This window comes from Sceloporus occidentalis, unplaced genomic scaffold (assembly GCF_023333645.1).
Source record: "Sceloporus occidentalis isolate IW3139 unplaced genomic scaffold, rSceOcc1.0.p SCAF_365, whole genome shotgun sequence".
Lineage (NCBI taxonomy): Eukaryota > Metazoa > Chordata > Lepidosauria > Squamata > Phrynosomatidae > Sceloporus > Sceloporus occidentalis.
Window position 1 is genome coordinate 322,955 of NW_028317345.1, and position 12,148 is coordinate 335,102.

Here is a 12,148-nt window from a genome sequence, read left to right on the forward strand (position 1 = left end):
CCATAGACATTTAGAACCCGCCGGCAGATCGGCCCCATCCGGCCCCCGTCTAGTCGCCCGTTTCTCCTGCTGTAGAGACTCAAACCTTAATCAGTCGTTGGTCTCGCCTTAGATTCAGGAGCCGTATGTCTATCCCATGCATGTTTAATACCCTCACTGTATTACCCTCTACCACTTCTGCTGGGCAGCTGCTCCACTTTTCTACCACCCTCTCAGTAAAGTAAAATGTCTATCCCATCTCAGTCTCTGACCCTCTAGTGTTAGATTCTGATCTATTGTTGTAACTTTTCTCCTCCTTTGAAATTAATTTCCCTCCCTTTATGTAGTTAAATGTCTCTCTCCCATCTCTCCCTGTCTCTCTCTCCGATGCCATCTCTCTTCTCTCCCTGTCTCTCTCTCCAATCCCCTCGTCTCTTCTATGCCCTCTCTCTTCTCTCCCCATCTCGCTCTCTCCTACCCCCTCTCTCTTCTCTCTCTCTCCCCACCTCTCTCTCTCTGATCCCCTCTTCTCTCCCCATCTCTCTCCCCTCCCATCCCCTCTCTCCTCTCTCCCCGTCTCTCTCTCTCCCCTCCCATCCCCTCTCTCTTCTCTCCCCTCCCATCCCCTCTCTCTTCTCTCCCCTCCCATCCCCTCTCTCTTCTCTTCTCTCCCCATCTCTCTCTCTCTTCTCTCCCCGTCTCTCTCTCTCTCTTCTCTCCTCTAAGCCATACCAGCCTCTGGGTTACGACCAGGTGTTATAACCTCCCTGTTCTCAGTTTCAATATTAAAATTATATTTTCTATTAACTATGAGCTTTGAGCAAATAAAGCCGGCAGATCTGGGGAAAGCCGGGGGCCCCGGGCTCTGGGGATCAGCGTCTTGTTGCAGATATATATATATATATATATATATATATATATAGTACAGTAAATTACAGTATATACAGTATATAGTTACAGTAAATGATTGATTCCTATGAAATGCCGGCGGCCATCTTTCCATCGTTGGATCGGACGTGATCCTGCACTGCCTCCTGCTGTTGGTTCGGTGGCTTCTCTTACGTGTTCATAAAAACACAAAATGTGTATTTCCCGTGAAACGGATACAATCCGATTACCCTACCTGGAACTCAGGGGTTTTGCCCCAATCTCGGGGGGAAGGGGCAGATTCTCGGGTCACACAGTCTGACTCCCCCCGCTGGGATCATATATATAAGACCCCCAAAAGCTTTTGTGGCCTCAGAGGTCTCTTCTTCAGATGGAAATTTCCATTGGATTGGATCTTCATGCGTACTGTCCTGAATCTAAGACGAGACCAACGACTGATTCAGGGCTGAGTCTTTACAGCAGGAGAAACGGCGAATAGATGGGGACCGGAGGAGGCCGATCTGCCGGCAGGTTCTGGTTTTGATCCCCGACGCGTTTCTCCTGTGAGAAGGGAGATGTTTGCTCTGCCGGGAGATACAATGTTTCTTATTTATGGAAATAAGACACTAAAACAAATAAAGCACTAAAGCCCTAACGTTTGGTAGTGTGGGTTTGCGGGCTGGGAATTGGGGCAATTTCATGGCGACGCGCCTCTTTTCTTTTACCACCAGCAGGAAACGGAACATCTTTCACCAAAGTCTTGTGTTTTTGCTTCGCTGGATCTCTGCGCTTTTATTAGAAATAAATATAATAGATAAATATTATTTCACATACGTGTAGGAAACCTGTCTCTCCCATTCTCTGCCGGCCGGTGGCGCTGGAGAGCCCTCAAGCCGTTCCAACCAGCGCCTAAACTCTGTGGTCTTCAAAACGCTTCAGGTTCTCTGGAGAGCGACGTCATTGGAAAAGAGCCGGCGGAAGCCATATTGAAACAGGGAACTGTTGAGGCCTAATGCGATGTTAAATGAATAATCCTCGGAAAGACGAATTCTTGATGGTATGTTTGCGACAAATAAGCCGTCCTTTTATATCGTTAGACAGCTGAGCTTCCCGCATGGCGGGGCTTAGAGAAGATTGAAGGAGTGGGACATGTTTGTGCTTCCTGTTACTGGTGTTTATTTATGTAAATTTGTTATTCTGGGTATTTTTGCCACACCCAATATGTCCGTCGTGGACTCACGGTCAGCTGACCGCTTCCGGTATAGGCGCCGGATACAGACGTCACACGGCTGCAGTCAGGTGAGAGGGGTCTCGGGGGGCATCCCCGGGATCGGAGTCTAGAGCTCCCCACAGACAGGTGAGGAGCGTGGCGTCCCGGGGAGAGCAAGAGCGGGTGGGGAGAGAAGGAGCTGCCACCGTGGGCAGAAAAGTGGGACATATGGCAGACAGTGGAGTGAGTAAAGCACCAGCTTTTGGGGTACCTGGAGACGGGGGGTCCCCAGCTTTTGGGATACCTGGAGAGGGGGGGTCCCCAGCTTTTGGGGTACCTGGAGAGCGGGGGTCCCTTTGTATGAGAGGAAAGCAAGGGACCTCCGCATTGAAAGAGAGAAAAGATGGACTCGTGACAGCGATGCTGAGTTTGAGCGGTGACTTTGTGACTTCAGGTTGGCAAACGGCGGAAGGCTCTCCCCGCGGGTCCCGGCGGCGCGTTTTACTCCGTTAGGATCCAGTAAGACTTCTGCTTTTTTGTGTGTTCGTTATACCACGAGACGTCGTCACGAGACGGCTGATACCAGAGCATCCTGTTTGAGGTCGTCGCGGCTCCCTGCACGATCTCCGCCGAGTAACTCCGCGTTTGCCACATAAGCAGAGGGGGCAAAAATTCCCTAGATCTAACTTTTTCTAGAACAAATATCATGGCCGGTGGGCTGCAGTTAAACGCTGACTATAGGTATAAGAGTGCGATGTTTGAGAATGAGTTAATAGGATGTTTCCCCCCCCCCCCATTGTGTATTAATGTTGTTGTTTTTCTTTTTCCTCCCCGCTGGCCACGCTGCGCCTCCAGACATAGAGCATGGAGAATGATGAATTTCCGCCAGAGGATGGGGTGGATCGGCGTCGGCCTCTACCTCTTTTTGAGCGCTGCTGCCTTTTACTATGTCTTTGAAATCAATGACACCTACAACAGACTGGCCCTGGAACATGTGCAGGTAAAGCCTCAGGAGTCTCTGAGCCGGACCTCGTGGATGCTCTCCCTGAAAGCGCGTCTGCTCTCCCTGCCGTTCTGGGTCTGGGCCGCCCTCTTTCTTATACCCTATTTCCAGGTGTTCCTCTTCCTCTACTCGTGCACGAGAGCCGACCCGAAGACCGTGGGCTACTGCATAATCCCCATCTGCGTGGCCGTGATCTGCAATCGCCACCAGTCCTTCGTGAAAGCCTCCAATCAGATCAGCCGCTTGCAGCTGATAGACACTTAGATCTCGCCGAGCAAGAAGTATCATATCGCCCGGGAAACGGACATTGACTGCTTTTTTTCTTTTATTTTTAACTCCTTTTCTGCTGGTTGGGTCAGCAAAGCAATGCTGTTTCCAGGGCCGGCTGTCTGTCCGTCCATTCTCGTGGGGCCTTCGGACTCTTTGGGGTTTTATTGGAATTATTTCCCTTTGCTGCGTCACAGGAAGCCTTAACGATTAATGTATTTAAACCTCATCCAAAAAACCCCACGGAGCGGGGGTCCCGGGATGCCTCTATGCACTGCCTTGCTATAAACCTTTTGCGGGATTTAAAATAATTTAATCCAAGATATCATTTTTTTTATTATTGTTATGAAAAGAATTTCTGAATTCATATTTTCGGATCCCAGCGCGTTATCTGTGATTATATTTACAAAGTCAGGACAGGAAAAGAAGTTACCGCAGTTATTTTACCGCTCCGAGACTTTCCTGATGGGTCTGTCTGTCGCAATCATTGCTATCAGCTTTAATGATAAATTTCGGCTCAGAGTTATCCAATATCTGCTTTTATGTCCTAAAACCGTTTTGTTCTGAACTGAAACTCCAGTCCTTTTCTTTCTGATTCTAGAGGTAATTAAAACACCATGCAATTAGTAATCCCAGCAGATAAGGGGTTAAAGAATCTTTGTTACAGAAAAGTTTTCTTTCTTTTTTTGAGGATCACCTTTTGACTTTGGAGTAGTGAAGAGAGGGGCCTTGTTACCTGGACACTCACTCGCACTCAGGTGTGGCTCTCCATTAAGGAGATCTGTTGAAGATACATCTTAGTGCAGTTTGGGTTGCGAGGGTCTCAGATGGTGAATGCCGGGGAAGCAGCCGGAACGACGTCCAGGTCACTTAGTTTTCTAAATTATGTGTAATATAATAAAACATAAATCACACATTTTAGAGTCGGGCAGCCGGTAGCTCGGTGAATGGAGCATCGTTGGCTTTGAGGAATAATTTTGGAACCGGCGACAAAGTCTGGTTCAATTAACAGAACGTTTAGCGCCGGCTGAAGGGAATTTTTGAGATAATTAAGGAAGCGTCTCTGTGGTCCTCTGCGGGTTTAATGCGGAAGAACTGAGTTTGCTTGCTCCAGGCGGTAGGATAATTGTGTGTAGGAAGCGACAGGAGGTCCCTGACCCAAACTCTCCACGGGGTGGGAGGTCCCCTCGTAGCAAAGCATTAAAACCAGGAAGATTAGACTCTCCTCGTTTCTGTACAGTCCCAGCTGTTACTGTAACTCGGTGATACATATCGGCTTAGGAGGGGTTATTATGGAATCCAGAGGCTGCTGGAAGGTGCCGTGTTTCCCGAGCCAGCCACACGATTCAGCACGGGCCGCTGAAAACGGGTCAGAATTGGATCAGAGGAGAAACGCTCCAGGGCTGGCTGTTCACGATATAAAGTTGAATTGGTCAGATGTTTCAGCTAACCCGCTAACACATGGCTTAGTGAATAAACGCCGTTGCAGATGCACTAGATCCTTTGCGGGAGGCACACTATGCCAGCGACTACTAAACTCACAGGTCACTTAGTGAATCGGTTCCTCTGCTTTCAAATGTGCCAAACAGAGCGCTGGATCTTCCTGTCCCGGAAGCTTCTGTCCCTCGTCTCCCATCTATGTCAGCTGCAGGGTCGCTTTCAAAGAGATCATAAAACCGATGCAAACTAAGTAATTTCATCGATATGCTGCAATGTTTTCCTCGCTGTAGTAATTGGTCGGTCGCTGTGTATCTGCGCGGGGGGGGGTGGGGTGTCTTTAAATACTATATTGTTTAGGGACTCGAACGGTACCGGGAACCACTGCCAAATATAACGCTCTACTCATTTATCAACAACGCAGCCGGGAAAGAGATTCACGATCCAAAGTGTGCTTTTATTTGGGAATTGTCGCTAATTCTTCTTGTATTTTGGGAGATTTTCAGTTGTTATATCATGTTTTTATCCTATTGTTTTTTAAATCGTATAACGCGAGGATGAGCGGACGGGTGTAACACCGATAAAGTGTCTCGCTGGAACGGAAAGCGTCCAGGGGGTTTGGAGCGATTGGTGTTTGTATCGAGGAAAGTGCCGAATGTTATCGTGTCGGTTATTTGCTACTTTATTACACTGAAAAAGGAGGCTTTTTACATTTTGTTTAAATATAAGAATGTGAGGTTGTGGGGAGATAAATTGCACTGTGATACGAAAAATAAAACTTTTTTTTTGTTTTTTTACTTGGCTTCTTGTGCATCGCCATAAACAGTGAAATACATTAAAAAAACAAAACGGTGACCGAGCGAAGCAGTTGATCTACTAAGCAATGAGTACCTGCGCTCCGGTCCACGTCTCTAGAGCCGTTTATCCGCTGATGTTTGAACCGCGGCCCGCGTAGGAAGTATCGGCATTGGGGCTGTCCTGGAGCGTCACCGAGTGTACCTCGTCACAGATCAATGAAGCGCTCTCCACCCCCCACCCCCCCGGCATTAAACTTTGTGATCCAATCAATAGAAACTGGAAGCCACAGGATCCGGGTGCAAAGATTCCTTTAAACCCCCCACTTCACTAAACAACATGTCCCGCGGTGCCATCTTAGCCCCCCAAACAGCCTGCCTGTGTCTCTCCCTCCATGCAAACTGATCCTGCATGCAGGAAATGGATGTGATGTCACTTCCTGCATGCTGGAGAGTGTGAAATCACCTGATCCCATGATCTCTACACTCTCAGTTACTCACAAATTGCTGCTTTTAAAGGGCCGCGGATGTCTGGGTCCCCTAGAATCACCGGCCCCATTGTAGTTGCGTCCCTGGTTGTTACGCTCCTGTTCCATACATTAACTTACTGAATTTTGGGCCTGATTTCTAAAAAAAAAATAAAAAAAAAAATTACTATTTTGGAGAAACCCCCCCCCCAAGGTATTGAGAGGTGAAATGAAATTGGTACCAAAACAAGAAAATACGTAGCTTGAGTAGAAAAAGCGTATCCCGGATATTACGAACCTGTGATTAAGGGGATGGAATGAGAAGATGAGATGGGGCGATGCTGCGGTTCGGGGCGACGCTGCGGTTCGGGGCGACGCTGCGGTTCGGGGCTCCCGGTGATCAGAGACACAGGCAGCGGGGAACAAAAAAACAACCAAAAAGCCAAATTTATGAACCGCATTCCACTTCATTGTAATAAAGTTACAGAGATCCCCCTCCAGCCGACGCGCAGGAACCAGCAGCTGCCGTGTCTGGGGGGGACTTTATAGTCCAGGAGCCGCCAGGGTGCGACGCACACGAACCCCGTTTATACATCCGCAGCCTGCACGTTCAAAGCATGGGCAGTTTTTTTATTCCGGCCGCGGACCCCGCGTCAGCTGTCCCGGGTCTTTGACCTTTTTGTAGGAGGCCCTTTAGAAGATGTTCCATTCTTCAAATTATCTTCATCATCCTCTTCCTCATCATCATCCTCGTCTTCACCTACTCAGAAAGAAACGTTTTCAGGGGCAGAAGAGCCATCGATTACGCCGACAGCCAGGCACAGCAAATAGACATAAATATCCCAGACATTTCTAGGTATCCTGGCAGGCTCAGCTAGAAGGCCATTCCGTGTATGTACTACCTGTTCATCAAGAAAAAATATCAGCAGACGGACTGAATTATTGGCCTTTTCACTACAGACCTCCTGACTCCTGCTCTAATTTCCTGTTCTGAAACCATATGAAATATTATAGCCATCAAATCAGTGACATTACATACCCTGCAGAGGGGGCAACAACCCCACCTGTGTCCCTTCCTACCCTCAGAATCGCCCCTTCTTTTGCAAAGTCTTTTCCTGTCTTGCCACCAGGAGGTGGTCGTTACCCAGGCGCGGTTATTATTATCTCTCCCCCGCGGAGCTGAGTGGCTGTTATTGTTTATCCCTCCCCAGCTATTATCGCCGCTACCCCCGTCCCCTGACCTGCGGACTCCTGTTCGCCGTCTCCCGGGCCGTTCTCTCCCTTCTCCTGCAAGACCAGCTGGCTCAGCACGGCGGAAACTTCTCCCTTCAGCTGCTCCAGGCCGCTCAGCAACCCCGGCAGGCTCGGCTCGCAGCTCACCTGGAAGGGGCGGCGGGTTCCATCCCGGCCGGTCAACTCAGCCCGCAGCTCCATGCTAAAGCTTGTCTCAGCCACCCTGCGTCATCAGCCTGCGACACTGGCAGCCCGAGCACCGGCGCCATGTTCGATTCGGGCAAAAAAAAAACCACAGATCACGTGACCCCCTCCTGTTCTTTCAGCATTCATTGGGTGAGCCTGGTGAACCAATTCTCACGAGATACGTTGCTAAACCCTCAATAGCAGGGTGCACCCGGGGCAAATTAACCTCTTCAACTGCCAGAAAGCTAATAATATCTGGAATAAACACATTTTCAATCCGTTTTATGCTATAATCTGTGGGTTCTATTATCGTGACATGAAATTGACATGTTTACAGGCAGATTCGTACCACGTGCGCTGATTCTGCCGTTGCCCAGCAACATGGAGACGCCTCGTAATATCAGCTCCGGAAGCAGGTGAACGCGAGGCGAGCATAGCAGCAGAACTTCCGACCGCCGCTCCCGGAAACACCTTTATGACACCATTGGCCTCCCTCGCAGCTTCCGCCCGCCGGCTCCGGACGTAGATGCTTTCCCGTCCTTCTTATGATTATAGAAATGGCGGCAAACGAGCAGGGAAGGAAGAGAAGTGCGGAGGAGGCGGCGGGCGCGGACGACCCGGTCCTGTCTCTGGTGGATGTGCTGGAGGAGGACGATGCGCTGCAGGATGAGGCTTGCGCGGTGCTGGCCGGGAGCGACGCCGAGAAATGCTCTTACCCCGAGGTGCGGACAAAGACTCTGCTCTGACTAGTCGCCCCTCTGCGGGGCCACAGGGCCCCCCAATATCCTCTGTTTAGCCATAACACCAGCATGGAGTTCCTGCCATCCCTTTTCTACTCATGTTAACAAGGGGTCCGAACGGTTTTTGCCCATCCATAATACTAACGTGGGGGCCCTGACTCCCTCTCTCCATCCATAATACTAACGTGGGGGCCCTGACTCCCTCTCTCCATCTATAATACTAACGTGGGGGCCCTGACTCCCTCTCTCCATCCATAATACCAACGTGGGGGTCCTCACTCCTTCATCCATAGTACTAACATGGGGGCCCTGACTCTGTCTCTCCATCCATAATACGAACATGGGGGTCCTTAAACCCTCTCTCCATCCATAGTACTAATGTGGGGGGTCCTGATGCCCTCTTGCAATCCATAATACTATCAGCAATCCCCTCCCCTTCATGAATAATTAATATACCAACCTCTCATCACAAATTAACAGCACTGGAAAGGAAACCCACCGGCAGCCTGTGCTGCAGCCGAGTCCTTCCGCCCTCAATTGGTTACGTGTAGCCTCTTGTTTCTGTGATCCCCTCTGCCCAGCGAAGTCTCCAGTCCCGCCGCTCAGTGGCCATCCCTTGTTTGTTTTTAGGGCTACGTGAATCGGCAGGCGCTGTACGCCTGTAACACCTGCACACCCGACAAAGAGGAGCCGGCGGGAATCTGCCTAGCATGTACTTACAAGTGTCACGAAGGACATGACTTGTTTGAGCTTTATACAAAGAGGTAACGGCTGCTGGTTTCCTAAACCAAAGACCCTCGATGCCTGAATGTCGATGAAACCTAAATGCTTTTTTTTTTTTTTTTTTTTAATTCCCCGCAGGAACTTCCGCTGTGATTGTGGGAATAGCAAATTCAAGCAGCTGGAGTGCAAGCTCTTTCCCGTACGTATATCCAATCCGTAACTTCGTTCGTTTGAGCGTCACGGAATATCTATTCTGCCCCAAATGGGGGTTACTGCGGGAAGCAGAACGATGAATGGTCATTGATCATCCCTTATAAGGAATTTTCCTGATGTTTAGGGTTCTGCCTTTACGTATCGTTGGGATGAGCTGCGTCTGCCGGCGGATAGGTCTCCTAACATCACAATGCGTCCCCAGCCCCTCGGTGAACGCACGCCTTACCGGAGAAGTAATTCTTTTTTTTTTTTTGTTTGTTTTGCTTCTTTTAGGAGAAGGAGGACGTTAACTCTTTAAATAAATATAACGCAAACTTCTTCGGCCTGTACTGTACGTGCAAACGGCCATATCCTGACCCGGAAGATGAGGTGAGTGCTGGATGTGAACTCATCCGAAGCTGCATGCTGGAGCCGGCAGTCTTCTTACGCGTCATATATCTGTCTGAACTACGCTCTTCTTAATGCTCCTCAGATCCCGGATGAAATGATCCAGTGCGTGGTCTGCGAGGACTGGTTTCACGGAAGGGTACGTTTCACCGCCATTTACTGGTTATCTGTAGACGTTTTGGTTCCGCTGTCTTGTCTGCCCTCCCTTTAGTCGTCCGTAACACAAATCTTTATTCTGTTGCAGCATCTTGGAGCCTCCCCGCCAGAACACCTAGAGTTTCAAGAGATGATATGTCAAGGCTGCATGGAGCGCTGCGCCTTCCTTTGGGCTTACGTGCCACACTTAGCCGGTGCGTCGTATTCTACATTCTAGTCTCTGGTTTTTCAATCCTATCGGAGACGAGTCTACCTGCCGTGTTTGGAAGTGCGGCCCGATTCTAGCACTTGGTCCGGTGTTACATATTTGATTGGTGCTTATTCAAACATTTTGTAACCGTCCATTATAGAAATGAAACGTTCCTTTGATGATTCTGTAGCTGACTTACTGTATATTTTCTAGTTCCCGCTGTAACTAGAATTACCCCTGCAGAGGTGGACCATGAAGATATTAAGGTGGAAGATGGGTCAGAGGAGGAAGTTAAGGTCCAGAACGGGCTGGATATTAAGACAGAAGAACAAAAAGCAGAAATCGTGTATCATCCCAATATAAAAGAAGAGGAGGACAAACAGAACGGTCCGTCCACAAGCGCCGCCTCGGATCAGGTAACCCCATGAGGGATCTAACTTCTCGCCTGTGAATGTCGCCGACATACGGAAGGTGTTTTGGAAATTGTAAATGCTGACGCAGAATAACTTAAAATGTGTCTTGCACAGAAACATACCAACGGCGAGGACTCGCACCCCACGAGGACAGAAGCCAAGCCGGAAGCGACGTGTAAACTGCAGGCGTACAGAACGCAGCTGGGATCCGCGGCAAAAACCGCCACGTACTGGCAGAGCAACTGGCGCAGGAAGCTCTGCAACTGCAAGGACTGCATGGTATGGGACGGCACTCACAGATCATCTCTGCTGGCACTGCTAGAGGTACAAAGATAGATATTAAGTTGTTCTTTCTCTTCGGCTCCTTGCAGAAAATGTACGCTGAGCTGGAATTGCTGTTTTTAGTGGATGAAGGCGACACGGTCCAGGCGTACGAGAATAAAGGGAAAACCAACGAAGCCCAGGAGAGGAGAGACCCCCTGATGACTGCGCTCAGCTCCATGAACAGAGTGCAGCAGGTGGAGCTCATCTGTGGTAAGAATGCTGCGCATGTGCAACACAAATGCACAAAATACAGGAAGCCCGTATTCTAATTAAAAAGCTAGAATTTCCTGGCAGATCGGCCCCGTCTGTTCTGTCCTTTTCTACTGCTCTAAAGACTCGTACTGTAATCAGTCCTTGGTTTCCTCAGGATAGCTACACTCCAAATTCATGTTATTTCGCCCCAGTGTCACCCCCCTTTATACGTGCAGAAAGTGTTAACAGGAATTGTTTTCCTCCCCCTCCCCCCCAGAATACAATGACTTGAAGACAGAGCTAACAGACTACCTGAAAAGGTTTGCAGAGGAAGGAAAGGTAAGACTTTTATTCTATTTCACCGCCTCGCATGCGCTGAGTACAGTAAGAATTGAGCACCTTTTTAAGTTCTTATTTCAGAAAAAATACATTCAGTAAAAATTCCAGTTTCTGCAAAATCAGCTCCAGTTTGCTTGGAATTGTCTTTAATGCAAATTTAGGATCTGGCGGTGTATGAAGGTGGAATCATCTATGATGGGGTTTCCTTTGCCATTTTAATAGCGTCAGTTTTCCTCCGCGCAGGTTGTGAAAACCGAAGACATCCAGCAGTTCTTTGACGATCTGAGGTCCCGGAAAAGGCGGCGCGTGGAGGGAATGCAGTATTATTGCAGCTAAACCCAGCACTTGCTCCGGAGAAATGAGCGTTTGATTGTCTCATAAACTCGAGCTCCAAACCCATGAAGTTTGTCCTGTCTTCTTAAACTTCTGTCTTAAAAATAAGCCATCTTGTGCCGCAGACGCGCGTTACTCCCGTACGGTACGCATCCTACCCTTTAGTTATTTGGTTATTAAATGGTATCCTCGTCATGCGCTCTGTAAAGGCCCGGGGGCAGGAGAGGCACACCGACTCCCATTAAGCCAGCATGATTTCCTTCCCTCTCTAGCGAAATAACAGATTTTATACGGTACCGGCTGTCATTATACGAACTGCCCCCTCGACCGGTTTCTTCTCTCTTGTAGAGATAGCTCTGCCTCCCGGCTTGTGAATTTTCTGTATAGGAAATTGCCAGCAGCGTTGAAGAGGCCAGGCTGTATCAGTTTGGTGATTGCTGCTTACGGCTTTTAAAGTAGACCATGACTTTTTCTTTTTCTCACGTAGTCTGTAAATTTTTTTTTTTTTGTTCTTGCTTTGGAAATCACAATAAAATACTTTAATGTTAGTAATTCTGTTATTTTAGTTTTATTTAAATGGAAATCTAGTGAGCAAATGCTCGGCTAGTATATGATTCGGTCACAAGCCATGGCCGCCTAACGCAGAGGGGCTGTTTAAACGTACTGTTGTCTTATAAGCAGGACCTTCTTTACCT

The 12,148-nt window shown here is 48.7% G+C and overlaps 2 protein-coding genes across 2 annotated transcripts; both read left to right on the top strand.

Moving 5' to 3' along the window:
* Positions 1-2,927: 2,927 nt before the first annotated feature.
* Positions 2,928-3,323, top strand: LOC149273598 (lysosomal enzyme trafficking factor). Its single transcript, XM_089506139.1, has one exon. It carries the CDS (start codon positions 2,928-2,930, stop codon positions 3,321-3,323), a length of 396 nt encoding a protein of 131 aa, XP_089362265.1.
* A 4,677-nt stretch (positions 3,324-8,000) lies between these two features.
* Positions 8,001-11,456, top strand: LOC149273599 (putative E3 ubiquitin-protein ligase UBR7). The gene is made up of 11 exons (XM_089506136.1): positions 8,001-8,165; positions 8,814-8,947; positions 9,045-9,105; positions 9,393-9,488; positions 9,592-9,645; positions 9,751-9,856; positions 10,066-10,268; positions 10,380-10,544; positions 10,637-10,799; positions 11,059-11,120; positions 11,364-11,456. The coding sequence occupies exons 1-11, from the start codon at positions 8,001-8,003 to the stop codon at positions 11,454-11,456; spliced, it is 1,302 nt and encodes a 433-aa protein (XP_089362262.1).
* Positions 11,457-12,148: the final 692 nt, after the last annotated feature.

Excerpts from the sequence above, each read along its gene's own strand:
- LOC149273598 (XM_089506139.1), top strand. The coding sequence starts at position 2,928 with ATGATGAATTTCCGCCAGAGGATGGGGTGGATCGGCGTCGGCCTCTAC.
- LOC149273599 (XM_089506136.1), top strand. The coding sequence starts at position 8,001 with ATGGCGGCAAACGAGCAGGGAAGGAAGAGAAGTGCGGAGGAGGCGGCG. Across the intron at positions 9,857-10,065 it reads TTACGTGCCACACTTAGCCG|TTCCCGCTGTAACTAGAATT; the intron begins GTGCGTCGTATT and ends TATATTTTCTAG. Across the intron at positions 11,121-11,363 it reads GGTTTGCAGAGGAAGGAAAG|GTTGTGAAAACCGAAGACAT; the intron begins GTAAGACTTTTA and ends TCCTCCGCGCAG.